Source organism: Molothrus aeneus, chromosome 9 (genome assembly GCF_037042795.1).
Source record: "Molothrus aeneus isolate 106 chromosome 9, BPBGC_Maene_1.0, whole genome shotgun sequence".
Taxonomy (NCBI): domain Eukaryota; kingdom Metazoa; phylum Chordata; class Aves; order Passeriformes; family Icteridae; genus Molothrus; species Molothrus aeneus.
In genome coordinates this window covers 2,880,498-2,901,769 of record NC_089654.1, presented here as the reverse complement: position 1 = coordinate 2,901,769, position 21,272 = coordinate 2,880,498, and the positions used below count along the sequence as shown (strand labels likewise).

Below are 21,272 nucleotides of genomic sequence, written 5' to 3'. Positions count from 1 at the left end.
AGTCGCATGCATCAGCCTCTTAATAGGGCTCTAATCAATGGGGCCCTGGAATGAAAGCCCTAAAAATTACCCCCCACCTCTGCATTCCCCAGGCCCCTGCCTTTGCCAGCACAATCCACATGGTGGGCAGCCTTGTCCAGCTCAAGGTGAGCACTCAGTTTTTCAGTTCTCAGCGTTCTCTTACATCTTCCTGCCATATTTTCCCCATGGTAAACTCAAGGAACTTTGAAGAAGACCCTGTAAAGGAAACAGAATACATTAATAAATACATTCCTATGGCTTTACTGACACGGGGGCAAAGCAGCCACTGCAGAGCAGGTTTATGGGAATGGGAAAATGCTGTGCCAGGCATGGGAAAATGGTGTGTAAGGGTTTCTTTGGAGCAAGTGGTGGCTGTCCATGTCAAAGCTGCTCCCTGGCCTAAAAGGGTGTCTGGAATTCTCCAGCAGTGAAGCAGGACATCACCAACCTCTGCTTATGGAACTGAATACTTCTTCTTCAGTTTTAGAATCAGAATCACAGACTGGTTTGGGTTAGAAGGGTCTTAAAGCCCATCCATTGCCACTCCTGCCATGGCAGGGACACCTTCCACAATCCCAGAGTGCTGCAACCTGGTTTTGGACACTTCAGGGATCCAGGGGCAGCTACATTTTCTCTGGGCACCCTGTGCCAGGACCTCTCCACCTTCACAGGGAACAATTTCTTGTGTATCTCTAACCTAAATTTCCCCTCTTTCACTTTGACCCCACTGCTCCTTGTCCTATCACAAGTTTTGAATGCTTTGACCCAAAGGCAGCCCCAGATACCTCAATGCCCCGAGGGGGGAGCCTCCAGGGCACCCAATATTCATCGAGGTGGTGGCAAATGACATAAAGGCTGGGCGTTCCTGCTCCATCCCCCCAGAGAGGGCAGGCTGTGGAGGTTTTTCACCCCAGCAGTGCCTGCCTCGGAGGCGTCTCACACACCTGCTCTGAGCACAGCTGTGCACAGCAGCAGCCACAGGTTCCAAGGGGAGAAACGGTGCTTCTTCCCAGGGAACAGAATGCACAGCTCATTTCATCCTGCTGTTGGTTGGGGACAGGTATTTCCTGACTGCAGCCACCCCCTGGCAGGACAGGGAGCAGAGGATTTGCTGGATCTCGTCTCCCTCTCCACCCCGCTGCCCACTAAGTTATGATACTGCAGAGAAAAAAAAAAAAAAAAAAGAAAAAAAAAAAGAAAAAGAAAAGAAAAAGAATTTGGTGCTCAACTTAATCAGACTTGGACCAAGTCTCAGCTCAAACCAAGGTTAAATAGGCCTGTTCTAAGGTAGGATTTATATAGCAATTACAGTAATGGAAACTGAGCTTTATAATTCTTATACTGCCTAAAATTCTGCTGTGTCATATGGATCTGCAGAGCCCGAGGAATGTGCAGCTCGGGGAGCACTGCAGTCCTGAAAGCAGCCATTCAAATGGATCATGGAGAGTTATTGGAGCACGTGGATGGCCGAGATTTTTATGAAGCACAAAGAGTTACAATCAGAAAAGCAAGGAGCTGGTATCTGAGACAAGCAGTATTTTTTAAAAAATACTTTATTTTGTTGGGAATGTTGGGAAGTAGATCTCCATCAGACACGGTGCAAACAGCATGGAGGGTGTCCTTTTTATCCTTGGATTTCTTTGCCTTTGCTGCAGTCTTAGATCCACGGTGCAAAGTGCGCCCTGGCCAGACAGAATCCTCGCAGCCCCTTTCCAGTTCGCTCTGCTGTGCAAGGAAAAATACCGGTGTGCTCGGTCTGCGCGGCGATAGAGAACAGCTCGGCAAGATTTGGGATCTGATAGGGGGTTTGGCTCCACCTTCAGGAAGCAGGAGGCAGAGAGACAACGCGGGGCTGAGTTTCAGGCACTTCCCGCAGAATCTGGAGCCTGACATCATTCCTGTCCCCCAAAGGGTCCCTGCTCGGATTTATCACAGAAGCCCTGATCTGGTGCCCTGACATTCTTGCATGAGGGATGCAGCTCTGAGGAGTCCACTCGTCCTGGAAGAGCTGGAAGGATTGGGGCAGGATGTCCAAAGGGAGCTGATACTTGGACAAAAAGCAGCTTTAAGGTGACAAAAAGTTGGGGTACATGGGATGCCACAGGAGTGCATCCAACACCATCAGCCATTCACACCATCAGGGCTGAGGCTCCCCTGCAGAATGTGATTTTCTCTTCTAATTCCCAGAGATTAGGAAGGTTCTCTGGGTATCACAGATGGATTGAGAGGAAGAAAGTGGGAAGAGTCTTGATCATATTTCAGTCTAGCAAAACACTTAAGCATATGCCTAAAGTTAAGCTATTTTTTCTCCTCGGATTCAGGCAGAAGATACAAACGGAACAATCTCTTCTATTTCACTTTTTGGCAGACTGATGCTGAACCCAGAATGAGGTAGCTGGTTAAACAGCATGATTTAAATGAATTTAAATGGTGCATTTTTTAAAGAAGCCACACAGTGACCACTTACAATAATGAAAATGGTAGGGTGGTTAGGGATGACACTGAGTTTGAAAGTCTGTGTGATGTGTTACTGAAATAATCAGCAATCACACAATTAGCAACAGTCCTGTGAGGGAATGGAAATGCACACTCTTGCCTCTGGAATTTCCCCAGCTGGGTGCTTGAGCACCCACCTTTATTGTATTTAACATCACTTTCAGGAGGAAGCAGGTTTGAAAAGTGCAGAGCAAGCAGCAGTGCAGAGATGGCCTAAACACCTAATGAATCTAAAAATAAAAAAAAACCCTCAAAAACACTGAGAGGAGATGGGAGCAGACTGAATAGACAGAGCTGTGCAAGCAAATATAGCTGAATATACTCCTGAGGAACAAAGGAAACAATCCTTGATGGGGTGACAACAGATGTTCTCCAAAAAATATTCTAAGGGAGCATTTCGAACACAAAGACCTTCCTGTGGAGCTGAGAAGTTTTACTGGCAGACGCACAGGAATACATCTTTGGAAACAGAGTAAAAGCTAACATTTAAGGTGTTATCAGGTCCTGAAAGCAGCAGTGATATCTTCATGTAATGAGTGGTGGGTGGTGGTGGAGAGGGAAAGGCTGAGGATAACAAAATGCTGCCACAGGAAGTTGCTGTGGCGGAGCTGTGGTTTAAATCCCAGGAGGAATAACCAGTTTGTTGGAAAAAAACTCCATGAAAAGGAGCTCTAGGCACAAGTGAGAGATGCACAGGCTAACCCAGCTGAAGGAAAGCAACCCAGAGTCATTTATTAGTGCAGTCAGCACACTGAATGAAGTGCCACCACTTTGGCACTGTGGGGCAGATGTGGAGTGCCCAAAGCTGGATGTTTCTCCCAACTGCGGCTCCTTCAGGTCATGGTTAAGCACACTGCAGAAAATCTCAAATTGGTCATTAAAATAAAGGGGGAAATAGGACAGCTTGTAGAGTCATTTTTTAAATGAATTTTGGAATCATTTTTGAATTGCACTGGTAGTTTGGAAAGATTTGTGTTTAAATGCCTGGCCTGGATCTGCAGCATCTTCAGTGAACAGTTTTATCTGAGTTTTTAAAGGCTGGGCACCTCAAACTCTTGTTTTAAACTCTGGCCTTTACTTTTTATGTTCTTTATTTTTACAGAAACAGAATAATACTTCTCTGCCTAGTTGGAATGTTGAAAGGATTCCTGACTATCTGCAAGGCCAGCAGATATCATTTTATCTGGGAACGAGGCAGGAGGAGGACATACTACATTGTCTAATTGTTTTCATTGCTTTGCAACTGTTTTGGGGAAAACAACCCCGAGAGAAGATTATTGCAGTGCAATCAGAACTACAGAAAGACTGGGATGGACAACTTGATTGACAGGAGAAGGCTAAAGCAGGGAGCAACACAAAAAATCATCATTGGACAGACATTTTGATAAATATTACCGCAGCCAATTTATTATTAACACAGTGGGACAGCTTTACATCTTGCATCACACTTTTCACAGCCCTTATGGTAAACATGCCATATCTGACAATTACAAGATGAAAACAAAGACCTCACTAACTGTCTCCTGGCCCTGCAGCTTTATCTGCTTGCTCAGTTAACCCTCTCTCCACTTCAGCTGTGCAGCTAAACCAACAGATAGAAACATATTATACATATATTAACATTTATTGCGTGTTCATATAGAGAACACAACCCCAGCAGCAGCCCATGAAATTCCCAAAGGTTAAGCAATCTGTGGCACTTCTTCCTAAAACATGGGAGAGGATTGGGGCTGAGGTGGGAACCTGTCAGGACAAGAAAAGAGGATCGAGGGGAATCCCTTCTGAGGGGAAGAGATGTCACCCATGGATGTGTCCTGGCTGCAGGGACAGCCCCAGTGTGAGCAGCCCTGGATCCCAGCCTGGGCTCCAGCAGGGAAGGATCCCACAGCAGGAAAGGATCCCAGAACAGAGAGGGATCCCACAGGAGGGAAGGATCCCAGAGCAGGAAGGGATCACACAGCAGGAATGGATTCCACAGCAGGGAGGGATCCCACAACAAGGAGGGATCCCACAGCAAGAAAGGATCCCACAGGAGGGAGAGATCCCACAACAAGGAGGGATCCCACAGCAAGAAAGGATCCCACAGCAGGGAAGGATCCCACAGCAGCTCCGATTTCCTGACACGCCTTTTCCTACACAACCACTGCAGCTTGGACCAGCAGCTCTTTCTCTGCTGGCTGCTTGGCTTCTGGGATTAGCATCTCATGGACCTCAGAACTAAAATCCTATTTTCACCTGATTCACACAAAGCAGCTCCTGGAATTTTTTTACAGATAACGAAGCACAGCCTGGATTTCTGAAATCACCAAGTCGAGCCCTCTGCTACTTGCACACCTGGAGACACATTTTAGAATGGAATCTTGTGTGATAAGTTGCCCAAGGCTATTTTTTTATTATAACATCCATGACATCTTATTTTCACAGCTTCATTATCAGCTTCAGGGTTGGAAAAACAAAAAGCAGACAAGTCACAGGATGATCTTAGGCAGGAGATTTTACTTGATTCAAACATCCACTTTCCATCCACTTCCTGCCTTGTTTTTCAAAGTATTTCAGGGAACAAAACTGATGAGCACAAAGAGCATTCAGTGAGAGAGGGAGCAAAGGGAGACAGAACAAATATCAGGCAAGGGAATGGAGCTGACAGAGTGTTCCTGTCTCTTTGAACCCGCAAGGAAAATGCATGGCAGGAAGGATTCCAAAACCACATCTTTCTTGCGTGAAGGGAAGAATTAACGTTAAGTACAAAGTATTCCTTGTGGTTTATTCTCATTACGTGACATGTCAGGTTATGCTGATTTGGGTTAAAAACAGGATTTCTTTACAAAGCTCTCTGTGCACTGGGCTTAATGTGGGTTAAAAAGAGCCTAAACCCCACAAATTGTGCTTTCATAAATCCACTTAGGAATCTCATTCTTGGGAATTCCCTTAAAAATATGGTTAGTGGATATATTAATGACAGGCTGAAAGTTTCACCTGACAAACAAAAAAAAAAAAAAGCCCAAACTTTTGTAAAAAAAAAAAATTACACTGAAGTTCTTATGGCGTGGGTTTCTCCCTCAGTCAGTGCTAGTTTTCATTAGAAGGTGAAGAGAATGCTTAAAATTGGTCAAACAGCATGAAGATTTTGTTGACATGTTTTCTGTCTGTGTGTACATACTTTTCCTGAAAGGAACATCCAGTGAAATCCTGGTTGTCCAAAAGTCTTTGGTCAAACTGCTTTGGAAGATACTGAATTTATTGCACTGAAACACAACTGACCCAAAATAAGAGCCTTTTAATGGCTTTAGTAGTATGAAGAATTCACTCTTTGGACACTGTGTAGCTGTAAAACACACACACCAATTTATTTTCAGGAGAAAAAAAAAGGTATTTATTTCACTACGGATGGTTGCAAGAGAGGAAAGAAAAAAAAATCAAAATAAGCAGTATAATTATTTGTTTTTCTAACCTCAGGGCACCCCAACATTCACCCTTCTTTTTTTGTGATATGTCATCTACAGTTCTATTTTTTACACATCCATATTTCTACTGTTGATCAGAACTTGACCAAATTTTGCAACTTGACTAAAATTTAAAGAAATAATTCTTTTAATTAACACAATTTCACAGGCTACACCAGCCTAAGATTTAGGGCTCTTTGGGTTTTAACAGGATGGAAAAAAAAAAAAGGCAGTTTGTGTGGTTGGGGATATTCAAGTTAATTTCCAAACTGCCACATGGACAGACCCCCAGGTGTATCCATGCTAAAACTCTTATAAATTTCAATGGAATAAATATCTGCATATTTATTATGAACAACTCTCTCGGCAGCTCTCTGTAACACTCTAAATGACACAGACACAACATCAGTGCAAATTGCAACAGTCTGCACGTTTCACAGACGATGTAACTCAGCAACAAAACCCTCTGCTCCCAGAAACAGAGCAGCCCCAAAGTTCCACCTTTGAGGCAAACCTGTCCATGTGAAGAACTTTCACATTTTATCATCTTTGTTCACCGTGCATTTTAAAATTCCGGTTCTGACGAGGGGTGATCAGTAAATCCTCAGCAATTCCAGTGGATCCAGCTGTAAAATCCAGCTGCACCTGTGGATTTGTGCCACTCCCTGCCAGAGTCAGGGATATTAGGGGTAGGTCTGCATTTTCCTAAAGGTTGCATTGGTGATGCTGAGCCGGGTCAGCCTGGCCCCGTAATAATCGATGATGTAGCTGGAGCCGTCGGAAGGGCCAACGATCTGCAACAGAAAAAAGGAACCAAGACTTTTCAATATGAAGTGAAATATATACTTTGTGCTAATGTCTCAATTACTGCTAATTTTCCCATCATAAAATTAGTCATGCTTAATTAGTCAAACAGAAACTAGATTTATTTTGAAGTTATGCTGCAGTTTAACTGTTTTAGCCAGCGCTGTCTCAGAAGGAACATTTCCCCTGGGCTTCTAATCAACCAAATTACACAGCCAGGCACTGGGACTCGGCTAATCCGACCAGGATTTGAGGCACAAAACCAGCCTAACAAATGAGTGGGCTCCAAACCACTTTTCCTGAACAAAGGAGGGTCGGCAGCAGAGAATTAGGCTGATGACAAGTGTCTTTGAAATACTGAACAGGTAAGGAATGAGGAGGAGAAGGAAAGATCATGGAGTTTTTGTTCTGGAAGTGCCAAATTGATGTGGAGTCACCAGGGAGATCAACAAGGAGAGATGAAAGATACTCTCAACTGGATCTGTTAAGTGCTCTGGTGCAGGATCACTGAGGGAGCAGAGAAAGGAGTTTGAGAATGCACACAAAAGACAGATCCAAAGCGCACACTTTTAAAATATTTTCCTACAAACCCACAGAAACAACTCCCATACCCACGACGGATTTTGAGTTCATCACAGCCGATTTGCAATTCATGCTAAATGGCTGCGCTGCTGAATAAAACAATTTGGCAATTTCATGATGTCACAAGATGTCACCCCAGCTGGGGATTTAACCCTCGTGAATCCCTCAGTCACAGCTCTCTGCTGATGAGGGACTTGAATTTGCAGGAGAGGTGGGAAATGGAAGTGGCAATGTCTCCTTTCATCAGCATAAAGCACAGGCAAACACAGAACCCGAGGGTTCTGGGAGCAGCAGGACACCCCATGCTGAGTCCCACACTCTGCCTCACACAAAGAGCTTCTGACCACCTGAATTTATGGTGCTATGGCTTCCAAGCTATTCATTGTCACTATTTATAGATGGCTAATCTAAGTTTTAATTCCAACAGCAAATATATTGATATTTTGTGTCTATATTCTACAACACCAATCTACAAGCAGAGCCAAAATAAATGCCTTGATTTTTCAATATCCAGTGGTTCTTAAGGCCAAAATGCTAACAAAGTGTTAGTAATCAAATCAAAGCTTTAAAAACCACAGATTTCTATCTTGTTTTGAAAGCCCTGACTTACCTGCATTGAAATAAGTATGAAATCAATTAGGCTCCCAATTCCACAAAACCCTACAGTGCAGAACTTTAACAAACCTAAAAAAGAAAAGTAAAATTTAATGTACCTTTAGGCAATCCCTGGGATTTCATCACTGGTGGCAATCACATCCAAACTCTCCCCTCACCCCACAAAATGTGTGTATTTATATATCTATATATATGCATCTATCTAGAAGCAGACCTAAAGTTAAACTTCTTTAATTATTAGGGGAAAAAAACCAAACCACATATTCCTATTTCTACATCCTGAACACACTTTAAAGATTTTAAATATTAACATTTTTTTTAACATCTAAATATTCTTAAACAAGGAAAGGCAAAAGTTGATAATCAGGTTACTGAAATATTCCTTTCACTGAGGCACAGACAGAAAAATCTCAATTTGAGCTGAAAAATTTACTTCTGAATAGAAAGAGACTTTCTACCACCTCATGAGTTGCAGCACATACTGATTTGATTTTCAGAACATGCAACTTTGGAAAACAATCCTTTGCATAATTTTTGCATTTTTGCTGAAATATGAATTTCTTTTGAATATATATTAAAATATATAAACACTTCTTTTTAACTTGTATTCAAAAATGTTCAGTTTTATAGAAATAAATGAAAGATTAATAGAAAATATGTGGGAATAGCAACTGACAGCTGAATGTTTTATTGGAAGTTGTCCTGCAAGGCAGACTTCATTTGGAAAATGCCTTCAGAAAAAAAGAGGCTGGCTTAAATTTATTTATTTTTTTAATATTGATAGTTTCTTGTACAATGAATGTAATCCAGAGAGAACTATAGATATGAGAATAAATATGTATATAGGTATATAGGTATATATATATATATATATTTATAGATGTATATGTGATCCAGAGAGAACTACATATTTATGAGTATTATTCCAAGGGAAGATCTTGGTTAATCCTCTCTCTCCAGAGCACCAATGTGTCTCTAAAGCACCTCCTCTCCCCAGGGCTGTTTATGGGGCTGCACAGGGGCAGAGGAGGGGAGGAACTGCATCCCTGCAGGAAGAGCATCCCACTGCCTGGATTTGTCTCCCATGGAAGAGAATTCCATGAGCACCCTCCCCTGTGAGGCACAGGTGCCCAGAGAAGCTGTGGCTGGATCCCTGCAAGTGTCCAGGCTGGATGGAGCTCTGCACAAGCTGATCCAGTGAAGGTGTCCCTGTCACTGGAACCTTTACTTAAGGGAATGGATGGAGGAACTGTTTCTGAACCTGGCATTTATTTGTGGAGTGCAGGGTAAAGTTGGCTTTTTTTTCTTCCTCCTCACTTCCCTCTCTACAAGCAGATCACACTGAGAAAATAAACTGCTCTAAAGCACAGAGGGAAAAAAATAGTGTTGTTCTACAGTAATAACTCCTGGTTTGGTTCACAGTGTGTGGGAGAGGAAGAGGTTGCCTTCCTGATTTCTTTATACTCAATAGCTTGTTAGTATTTGTGTGCTCTTTAAACAAAGAGAAGGGGAAAAAATAAACCAAAGAGCATTTACAGTCTTCGTTACACTTGCAAAAAAGATTTCAGTGCCAATAACCTTTCTTAACCATTTTTTGCCAAGGCACAGATGACCTAAGAAATCCCTAATCAGCCACTGTAAAGGAATTCAATGAGTTGATTTTTATTCTTTTCTACTCTTACCTATTTGCTTTTCAAAAGATTGAAAATCTGGCTTTGGAAGAGTTTAATTTTAAATATTAGCTCTGGCTACTGACTACAGTATTATCCAGTAGGGTTAAAGCATTAGCCATAAAGAACTTCTACAAAAGAATTAAGGATTTATGAATCTATATTACCACAATATATTAAGAATAATTACTGCAAATTATTATTCCAAATCCAGTAGTACAAATAAATAAAGCACCTTATTGACTGCTTTCAAAAATGTATCTTTTTGTGACACAGACGGACAAAGTAAATGCTAATTATAGAATCCCAGGGATAAAAGACATGGATGTTAATCAAGATTATAGAAAAGGACAGATGATGTCATTTAAAAGAGTTGGCATTTAATGGGCAGAAACTCAAAATTTCTGGCTGAAGTGACAGCAACACATACAGCCTTTTCCACATCATTGCTCCATCCTATCTATACTTAAATTCACTCCCTTTGTCCAGCCCAGAAACAAGGCCAGTGAGGGCAGTCCTGTCATAATAAGGTATTTCCATTACTTAAAAGTCAGTGGCACCATCATCCTGGGAATGAGGTCCTAAAAACCAGAGAGAGGTTTTATTAGAAGTCCCAGCTTCTGCAGAATTGTTATTAATACCATGAGTTATCTTGAAGGTGTGCATTTGCCAGAATAAATTCCATCTCCCAAAACACCAGGTTTGCTGTAAAATCTGTCCATTCTTTTCCTGGTGAAGTCAAGTCTCATTTAAGGCTGGCACGTGAGGCAGAGCCACTTCTGCTCCAGTGCCTCACAAAAAATGCTGTGATAAAACATCAATGCAAAGCAAAACTTTGAGTAGCAATAACCACATTTGCTTATTAGGATTTTATCCGCTGGACACTGCATCTCCATTTGTCAGCACTCCAAGAGAAGAGCAAGCTGAGGATAATGCAGCACTTTGTCTCGCCTGACCATGAAGTAAGGATTCTAGTTTTAAATATTAAAACTGTGACTGTCAGCCTTCATTACTCAAAATAAGAGTATTCACATACAAGTCAGTCATAAGAATAAGATTTACCTCAAAAAAAAAAAAAAATTAAGGAATAAACTTACCTAATGCAGGATATCCTAGATAAAATCTATCTGCTCCCAACCATCCAAGAAATAAGGACAGAGCCACTGCCACTTTGTAGGAGTATCCATTTCTGCCAAAAGAAACAAGCAATGTAGATAATGACTGCAAAATATATCCACTCATACTTTTGACTGTTAAAGTAGTGACTCATTTTCCTGCTGCTCTGGTTTTAAATAAAAACAACAGACTTGTTATTTATCTTCAATTAACGGCCGCGGAATTGATAATGTTAAGCTTTCAAACTGGGAAGGCATCCTCCATAAAGGAACCTCAGCTGCTGCAACTCAACTGTACTCTTACAGAATACAGATTATTCTGAAACTAAATGATGATTTCTTGTCAAGACATAATTCAGTTGCTGATCCATCCCCAGCTCCACAGAGCAGCTCCTAACAGTTCAGCCCTACTGAGACAAGCCCAGGAAGGCAGGAGGTGTGTGAATACTGTCTGCAGGCATTAGTCTCACATGCAGCCAAATGGAGAGGAACAGGACAGGCAGGTGAGATGTCAGCAGAGACAGTAATTGCCACGAGATCTGAAGGAGAAATGAACCATGGCCACCGGCTGAAGAAGCTGCAGGAAGGATTCAACAAAAAGAGTAAGTCTTGGATTCACTCATTACACTGTAAATGGCACAAAGTCACAATGAAAAGAACTGTTGACAGCACAGAGATGCACGGGGGTAAAGAGGCGCTCTCAAGTTAAGCTTCCCATGGTTAGTCATACAAAATAGACAGAGAGAACAGACTTTTTCAGACTTATCCTAATTGGAACCATTCTTGCCAACAGCTGGAGCGATGCAGCCACCAAACCACCTGTAAGTGCAGTCCCTGCTGGAGAACCTTGCACTAATAAGGGAGCTAAAAACATATTGCTCTCAATGCTGGAACTGCTGCCTCGGCCAACAGCGAGCTCCTGAACAGCAAACCCAAATGTAATTAGAACTGAAAAATATTCAGTAATTCACTGTTTTGATACGTGCACCACTACGTGCCAGCAATTATTTAATAGGCCCAAATTAAACTCTTGGTTGACAGTTGAATAAAACAGTCTCAAAAAGACAGTAGCTGACAAAAGTCCAAGCACTTTTATTAAGCATTTTCAATGCCAAGTAGAGACCTACCTTTTTTGCTTATTATCTAAATTTGCTGACTTTAAAACCTAATGGCAACATTAAGTGATTAAACTGTGACTTTTACCTCAGTATTTGTTACTTGGTGTTTATTAGCAACACAGAACACACAGGGCATTCCTGGAACCTAATGTAACGTAAATTATCATCTTTAGAACTGTCTTGTTTCCACTGTAAAGAACACTAATGGGTTTATTTAAAACTTGAGGTAAACTGTTGGAAATTATTTATCAACTACAAAGTGTCAACAGCCCTCCAAGGACACTAAAGCATAAAAAGAGCTGTTACATGAAAAATGGGAACACGTTTTAATTTTGCTCCTGATCACAGCTAGCAATAAACTGAGCCCTTGCCCATGCACCGAGATGCTTCTGAAAGCACAACAGTTTCTGCAACCTCATCAACATCAAACTGACGGGCAGAAGAAATCCAGGATGAAGGGGAAGCATGAGAGCACTGTAACAAACAAGGCTGCATCCACTCTGCTGTTTCCTTTGCCTTACTCCTTCAGACAAAAACATGCACAAAGAGTAAACCAGTGAGTAGGAAAATTACACATCCCGAGCATTTAAAGGAATTTCTACAGCTGGGTAAAAAGATGCAATTTCTTGTCGGTTCCTCTTGATTTTCTCTTGCTTCTCAGCCTCATCCAACCTTTATCTTCTCTGCATGCATTTCTTCCAGCTGCCAAGTTAAAAACTTTTCCTCCCAGCTCTTCCACAGCAGTTGACAAGAGCAGGTGCTGCTGTAGGTTGCTCTTCCAGGGTCTCTTGGCTCTGCTCAAAGACCTGTCCACACCAAACCCCATGAATTTCACAGACAATCATTCCATGGCCTCTCTCCCTGGAAGGGCAACACTTGAACAATGGACATTTTAACTCTGCAGCAACAGGGCCTGCACTTATTAAGTAAAATATATGATAATGCCAATCTGGGGGATTCTAGAATTTGGCCAAAAATAAGATCTACCTCCAAAACATCAGATTAAAGCCAAACCTAAGCAATCTTGACTCCCACTACCTCTTTGCTGGAACAACAACCTTACAAGCTTTTCCTTGAATTATTACTAGGATACCTGAACTTTAACACATTCACTCACACAAACATAGAACATCTCCTGGTCTTGCTCTAAAATAATTGGACCCCAGAACTTCCCCAAAACTAAATTACATTTTTGGTTAAGGACAGCTTGCTGATTTGTCCTTCATAAAAGATAGGGATAGAGATTCACCTGCTGTCCCTGTGCTGGGATAATCCTGCCATGGGAAGATGCCTTCTCAAACTAATTTTCTGGTTAAATAATGTGCAGTTATTTCTACAGTTACAGTTTTTACCAAAACTCAGTATGATGCTGGAAAATCTCCAAAAACCAATAAAAAAGGCAGGGCAATTGTTGTAATAGTAAGCTGGAGATTCCTGCTTAAAACAATATTTCTAACACTTAGGTAACATTCAAAGTGTCTCATAAAAGGTCTGTCAGTGACTGGACCACTTTTTAAATAAGTGTGCAGATGAAGGATGGTGATATTAATCTTGCTGCCATTTTTTACTGGTTTTAGGACATTATGAAGGACATCCTTGTGTAACTCTATCTACGTTCACAGTTGTATTTTACTGGAATTTTCAGTCCAAAAAAGGTTCTCTTCTCTTTCTGCCATACCAACAGTTGAGGGACTGGAAAAGTCAGAACGAGTTGTTTTGGCAGTGCAACCATTGATTATTCATTATAAATAACAGTCACGATCAAGTAACAGATATTGTAGGAAGGAAGACATTTCTCTGCCTACAGACCTGGATTTTAATAAATAAATGTAAAGAAAAGCTACCTTTAAAAAGTGTTTCCAGAAAATATACTAAACCAAAAAAATATGTATACAAAAAACCTCCAAACATAGAAATTTCCATCTAATCTAAAGAGGAAGCAATTTCACTAAACTAGTATAGCTCATCTTCTCCTCAGCCCCCATCACAGATGGGACTGAAACACAATTGTTTCTGGACAAAAATGTGACTGACGTCTACTTTGCTGGCATTTAAATCTGATTAGATGTAATAATATGTTTTCTTCAGTTTGCTGAGCTTTGACTGCTGAGAAGACTAAATACAGAGAAAATATTTATGAAACTAAGAGGCAGAGCTGTACTTCTGAGTTAGGCAAATTACTGAGCAGCAAGTAGCACATCAGAGTTATCTGCCCACTAGAGTGATAGGGAGGTATCCAGTATTAATTCCCAAGGATTCCAGTAGGACAAAAGAAAAAGGTTCCAGTGTGAATCCCAGAAAAAGAGGAGACAAATGGTAGTGACAGGTGCTGGCTGATCATTAGCACTGGCCAGTTGGAACATTTATTGGTATCCAGAGCTCTCCATCACTCACAATGTGCTTTACAAAAAGGAGGTCCACCATTCATGTACCAGAAACAAGCACCGTGGATTGGATTAAAAACAAAAGTTTCAAAATAGAAACAGTTTCTGTTATAGATTTTGGGGGGAGCTGCAGAGACCCTGAAGCTTCCCTAAAATTCATGCATCACAGAACTTCAGCAGCAGCTACAGGCACACTTTAAACTGGCATGCAGCACTGAGCAGCAGAGCCCTGTCCAGCCCTCCTTTGTCCTCTCTGTTTTATCCTTGAGTCACCCTCATCCCTGCGCTGGCACCGGCACTTGAAGCCACTGTACTGTGACTCAAACTGGGGAACTGATCCAAGGCAGCTCCAACCCAGGGCAGCTCCCTGATGTCCTGGGGTCTGTCAGGGAAGGGGATGGAGGGTGTCCCCAACAGCTCCTTCCAGCAACTGTGCTGATTTTAAACACATGTGAAATGTGGCCTCCGCATTTGGAGCAAAATTTTGCCAAGCTGAAGTACAAAGTAAAGCAAAGGTAAAAGAATAAGGTAAAGCAAAGACACAAACATAACTAAACAACAACAAGAAAAGGACAGACTGATAGATTTCCATACGACCATGCACATTTAGAGTGACCTGCTCTAGTGGAAGGCGTCCCTGGCCATGGTGGGGGGATGGAATGACATGGGCTTTAAGGTCCCTCCCAACCCAACCCTTGCCATGACCCTGTGTTGCATCCTTGTAGTGTTTATTAGGGGATTAACTACTGGGCAAAATGTGCATGGTTCTGTCTTACTTCTATTTTCCTTCTGCCAACACAGCATACAATTTTGGACAAACTTCAGTTTTTCAGATCCAAAGAGTACTCACACATTGCGACACTCAATGGCCTTGTAAAATCCAACTTCACGTCCCGTAAAGACTTTCTCTATGCCAAGGTGATCTTTGCAAGTAATATTTGGTGCTGGCAGACATTGAACTGAGGACAAAAAATGACTTGATATTAAGCAGTAACTGACACTCAGAGCAGTTTTCTGACTACACACAAGTGAAACAAATTAGGTTCTACTGTGCAAGTCTTGATACAAAGCACAGTTCACACAAAATTACTTGTTTAAAATATTTTTTAAGCCAGTCCTACCACTAACTCGTAGTTTAGTTTTTCTTTGCTACATTTTAAGCAATATATACAAACCTAATTGCTGCCCCAATTCTGTTGTAATTTCCACTCTGGCTTCAATATGAGTCAATGAGAAACCTGAAGCTGACTTACAGAGAAGATTTTCATCATGAGAACAGTCAAATATTGGAACCAGTTGCCCAGAGAAGTCATGCCATCACCATCCCTGGAGGTTTTCAAGGTCTGACTGCACAAAGCCCTGAGCAACCTGGTTGGAATTCAATGCCAACACTGCTTGGAGCAGGAGGCTGGACTATGCAGCTTCCTGAAGGGTCTTTCTACCCAAATTATTCCATTTTTCTTGACTCTTAGGGGAACCAAAGTGGAAATCACAGCAGAAAGTCACACCTGCTAAAGTTTTCAATGTATTACCAGAATATTAGGCACTCTCCAGTGCTGTAGTCTGTTGTTTTAAAGGAAAAAATATCTGTCCTTTACCCACCTTCTATCAGCCTTCAGTACTTGTGAGTCCTGTTGGCTAATTCCAATAAAACTGCAAGCCAGGTTTAACATTCTTTCCAGATTTTCTATTAATGCACACAGGCAAGAGATGGATTTTTTTTAATGACTATCCATATTGCATATAGCCAAAAAATAAAATAAGATTTGAGTTATGTGTGGACTTAACTGCTATAAAATCTTACATGGATTTTATACCCCACCCCTGGAAGTGTCCAAAGCCAGGTTAAACAGGGCTTGGAGCAGCCTGGGATAGTGGAAGTTGTCCCTGCCCATGGCAGAGGTTGAAATGAGATGGTCTTTAAAGTCCCTTCCAACCCAAATCATTCCATGATGCTACTGATCAATGTGCCTAATCTAAGGCAATTACAAAAATAAACATTATTTTTTGTAAAGTAAATTAAGCAAGGAGGTTGTTTTCCATTATTAGAATAAACCCAGCACAGTTAAGATATAACGTAAGTGTCACTCCAAAGACTCCAAACCTTCTACTCAATGACATCACCTTGCTGCTTTGAATTAAACCCCTGTTTGTCTGGGTAAGGGATCACAGAAAGTGATCAGAAATTGTAGTGTTTCAAGTATGATCCAGAAATTAATTCTTTATTACTTAGGTAATACTGAAAATAAGCAATTCAAATACTGTGAGGACAATCTAAAAACTGGTGTGTGTGTGTAAAAATGCTACACAAAGCAACAGTGTTAATTAATTCAGCCACTTGTTCTACTCTGAAGCTTATCTCCTGTTCAAAAGTGCAGTGTATTAAATACAATCACATGGTAATTAGTTTAACAACTGATAATCTTGAGTTATGATCAATCTCAAACTGTGCAGTATTTTTTCTGGTCTCCGAGTGCCCATTTATAGTCAGGGACACAATGTTAAAGTGATGGAAAGAACTGAAAAAACTTTATTTAAAGGATACATTGTGGAAAGTATTTCCACCCAGTGTCTGAAATTATCTTCACTATCCCAGAAGAAAGTCAGTCAGCACTTATAGGAAGCAAAATATGAACACACATGAATTTTGTGGGCTCCCCATCCCTGGCAGTGTCCAAGGCCAGGTTGGACAGGGCTTGGAGCACCCTGGGACAGTGGAAGGTGTCCCTGCCATGGCAGGGGTGGCACTGGATGAGGTTTAAGGTCCCTTAACCCAAACTATTCTGTAATTCCATGATTTTAAATCAGGGGTGCACATAAAGAGAATTTGCTGTGCCATCAAACACAGACCATTTATTTCAATGCCTGGGAACATCAAAGTTAAGCACAGGTAGGAAAATAAGTAATCAAGTTATGAATTTTTCTGTTGTGCTCTGAAGTATGTCAGAGCTGAACATCAAATAAATGTGCTTTCAAAATAGAGCCTCATGCACCAAGACCTGGTGATGATGGAAGGCACTATGTTGCCTTAAGAAAAAAACCCTTTAAAATTAGAAGATTTTGAAGGCTGTTCTGTCACATGTCAATTCTTTTAATAATTATATGCAAAATCAGTATGACAGGAATGGTTTGTTTTAATCACAGTGGTGCAGGACAGAGCCTAAAGGGTGTAACATACATTGAAGAGATTTACCAGAAACCTCACTTACAAAAGTACCAATCAGAGACAGAGTATTTATTCCTGTTTAGTAAAGCACCCAATCCACACAAGTGTTTCGGGCTTTCAGACTAATGATATTACTAATCCCATCTTTTATACAGCTCATCAAGTAGATACACAAACGGCTAAATTGAACACTTCCTTGAAAAAACATAGTTAATCAATATATAAGTTAGAAATCCTTACCATATGCTGTGTGATTTGTGCAATTCATTGGTTCTTGTGTGCTATTGTCTATTTTAGGCTCATCACACATATACGTTCAGGTAATTGAGGAAAACAGTTTTCATATCAAACACTACAACAGGTTTAACAGCAATTTATTCCACCCTCTTTAAACCCTGAGGATTTAAGATGCACCTTGATGTTGGTGCCTACCCATCCCCCAAAAGAGGAGCAGCACATTACCATGCAGCAAATCTGCTAATCCAATTTAATACACCAATATATCGCATAAGCCCCACGTTTAATTAGTGCTGCAGTCAGCACTACCTAAAGGAACTACAATATTTATCAGTCACAGCCTCTGTATTTGGAGGCAACAAGGTAGCACACGCCTCATCTGGTCTTGTTCCCTTATTTAAATACCACAGTGCCTTGAAATTGAGGCATTTGGTTGAGGAAATTGAATATACGGGAACACGCAAAATTCAACGAATGCGTAAAAATGAGCATCTGAAATGCCAGAAATTTGGTGCAGGAACAAACTGAGAAGGAACTGACTTCCAGAGGTCTCAACTCCCACAGCCAAGTAAAGCAGGAGATGAGGCAAGCTTTTCCAAGATTTGCTTTCCTGACACTTTTGATCATCAAAAAATGTCAGCTGCCATCAACCAACATGTTCTGGGGAGGGCAAGAGGTGCCTTGGAGAGCCAGGAGCCTCACACCTCCTGCTCCTTGGAGCTGTGCAGGGCACAGAAACACATTATTTCCTGAAAAAATGGCAAAGTCTCCACGTCTCGCTCCTGCAAATAATAAATAAGGCAGAGTGGTGGCAGAGCGGGCTCTCTCATCGCATAGCAATATCTTTGAAGGACACCCCAAGCACGCGCTGGGGCACACACAGTACCACCAGAAATCACAAAATGAATTAGGTTGGAAAAGCCCTCTGAGACCATCGAGTCCAACCTGTGACTGATGCCCTCCTTGTCACCCAGATCAGAGCACTGAGTGCCACACTCAGTCGTACTTTGGACACCTCCACATCCCGGGGCAGCACTTCCAACGCCTAAACACCCTTTTTGTGAATAAATTTCCCCTGATGTCCAACCTGAACAATCCCCTGGCGCAGCTTGAGGCCGTGTCCTCAATTCCCGCACCCTGAGGAGCCCTGTCCCGCTCCTGCCAGCCGAGACCCCCTCGGGGCTCCCACCCTGAGCTCTCCCCGACCCCCCGGCCCTGCCCGGCCCCTCACGGTCCCCACCGCCCCTTCCCCTCCCCACAAGCGCTGCCCCCCCTCACACCGGGCCCACCGCCACAACAACCGCCCCCGATCCGACCCCGGCCCCGCTCAGGATATTGCCCCAGCCGCAGCTCCTCGCACTTGAGCGGCGGCTCCGAGCCCGCTGCTCCCTCCAGGGCTGAGAAGCAGAGGAGAAGCAGGACCAGCGCCTCAGCCGCGCCGCTCTGGGCGGCCATGACGGGACCGCCGCCGCCGTCAGCTGACCCGGGGAGGAGCGGAGCGGCTCCGGCGCGGGGAGAGCCCGCGCTGGCTGCGGGGAGAAACCGAGGGGGATCCCGAGGTGTTCGTGGCTTGCTGAGGGTACGGGTTAGGCTTTTGGGGGGGCTTAAGGGTTTTTTTGGAGTGGTGAGGGGGTGACCTCATTAAATATGGCGGGCGAGGCCGCGCTGAGGGCAGAGCGCGCCCTCACTCAAGATGGCGCTCGCAGGGCCCGGCGCTGGGACGGGTCGCGCCCCGAGTAAAGATGGCCGCGCCCGGCGGCCGGCACCGGCCGCGCCCTTGCCCGCACTAAAGATGTCGGGTGTGAGGGCCCCGGGATGGAGGAGAGCCGTGAGGAGCCCTGAGGCGGCTCCCACAGCGGGGCTGGGGCCGCTCCGGGTGCTGGCACCGCGGGCAGGACTCGCCCTGAACCGAGCGGCGGGGCTGGGTGAGGTGAACCTCCCTGCTCTTCCAAACACCCACGGTATAGCACTGGTCCACCCAGCGAAGTTGCACCTTTGGGTGTACCCGCTGGTGTCTGGAGTTTACTGGGTACTTGAATAATGTGTTGAAAAAGCCCAGCAGAAGTAAAAGGCGTGACCTGCCAAACCCGCTAAACCCAGACTGATGCATCCCCTGTCATCCAGGTGGGCCTGGTGTGCTGACACTGTGTCCAGCACACCCACAGCAGTTGGATTAAAGAAATAAATTGAAAATCTTAAACCTGTTTTCACACAAAACTGCATTGTTAAAAATGCTCTTTATTTCAATTTTTAAATGAATACCGAATTCCTGGAGCAGGCAAGCTTTTCATCAGCATTTGCTCTTCACAAGGTATTTTGTGGTGATTACAAACCTTTTCCTATTCTCCCTAACATGACAGTTATTGTTTTTCTATTGTGGTTATTTCAGGTTTCTTTGGTGTTTGAAGGCATCAGTTTTCCACTTAGGAACTGCTAAGGGATTCTGGAGTGTTTACAGGAGATGGAGAGGTCCTTTGGATTAAACACACCCAGGAAAGGCAACACCACTGTCCCAAGTTTACATCTGCTCAAGAAGTGTTTCCTGAAAAACAAGTAGGGGCCTAAAAACTGGAAAACCGAACCTAAAAAGCTGGAAAAACAACTCTGAAATAGTACTGAGGAGAATAATATCACTACCCATCCTTTCTGGAAGTCTTTTGGGTTTTCTGGGCATTATTTTGGTGTGTGGTGACTTGTCTGGTGCCTGTCAGTACCAAAGAAGGTACCAGATATTCCAAGAATCCGCAGAAACGCGGCTTTAAAACGTGTGGCCGGCTGACAAAGAGCTCAGCCAGCGATGTGAAATATTGCCATCTAACAGCTTTTGGGGAGATTTCGCATCAACTGAATTGGCAGCCTGGAGTTCAGCGGGCAAAGCATGCAAATGAAAATTGATACTTCTCTCAGCGACTGGAAGCGAAAGGGCAGGGCCGGAGCGTGCTCCGGGTTGAACTCAGCCCTGGGAGATGGAGACGGAGGTGCACTGATGGGAAAAGTGCCCGGCTCTTCTGTCTGCAGCGCGTCTCTCGCGTGGATAAATACACCGCTCGCTGTTCATCACTGTCAGGAAAATTGTCACTTCTCACGAGCGCCACATTAATTAAAAGTGAGAGTTCGGGCCGGGCAGCTGAGCGCTCGGGATCCTTTGGAAGGGGGATGGAGTGCTGTGTTCTTAGCAAAACAGTGAAACCAAACGGGTGCCAGAACAGGGGGAAATCAATCTGAACTCATGAGAAATTGATTTCCAAACCTCTTCTTACCCCGTTCAACCAACAGGGCCGTGTAAGGTCGCCAGACGGGCTCATGAAACTGTGTAGCAGAATAAAAATTGTATTTATCAACTTTGACTATTTTATGTGTGTATATATATAATTTTAGTAAGTCAGCAGACTAATGTACAGGTTTCAGAAAGCACACACAGTTCACACAATTAATTTCAACTAAAATGGTGCTTGCTCACTATTTTGTGACTAGCAGAAGGAGAATTTTGTTTCTATTGCCATCCTGGACAACAGTTCTGTGTCTTGGAAGCCACAGTGACGTTGTGTATTTTGGGGTGCTGTGGGAGAAGTCTTGCAATCCCTTTACTCCATCCGAGTTTTTCCTATGGTTTTTTCCCAT

The 21,272-nt window shown here is 43.0% G+C and overlaps 1 protein-coding gene and 1 long non-coding RNA gene across 2 annotated transcripts; one reads left to right on the top strand and one right to left on the bottom strand.

Moving 5' to 3' along the window:
* Nucleotides 1-5,839: 5,839 nt before the first annotated feature.
* TM2D1 (TM2 domain containing 1) lies at nucleotides 5,840-19,225 on the bottom strand. The gene is made up of 6 exons (XM_066555555.1): nucleotides 18,988-19,225; nucleotides 17,655-17,728; nucleotides 15,099-15,207; nucleotides 10,729-10,820; nucleotides 7,957-8,030; nucleotides 5,840-6,754 (listed from the first exon to the last, which is right to left on the bottom strand). The coding sequence occupies exons 1-6, from the start codon at nucleotides 19,104-19,106 to the stop codon at nucleotides 6,644-6,646; spliced, it is 579 nt and encodes a 192-aa protein (XP_066411652.1). The 5' UTR covers nucleotides 19,107-19,225; the 3' UTR covers nucleotides 5,840-6,643.
* Nucleotides 19,113-20,992, top strand: LOC136559982 (uncharacterized). Its single transcript, XR_010784073.1, has 2 exons — nucleotides 19,113-19,230; nucleotides 20,041-20,992. It is a non-coding gene; the product is annotated as an uncharacterized lncRNA (long non-coding RNA).
* Nucleotides 20,993-21,272: the final 280 nt, after the last annotated feature.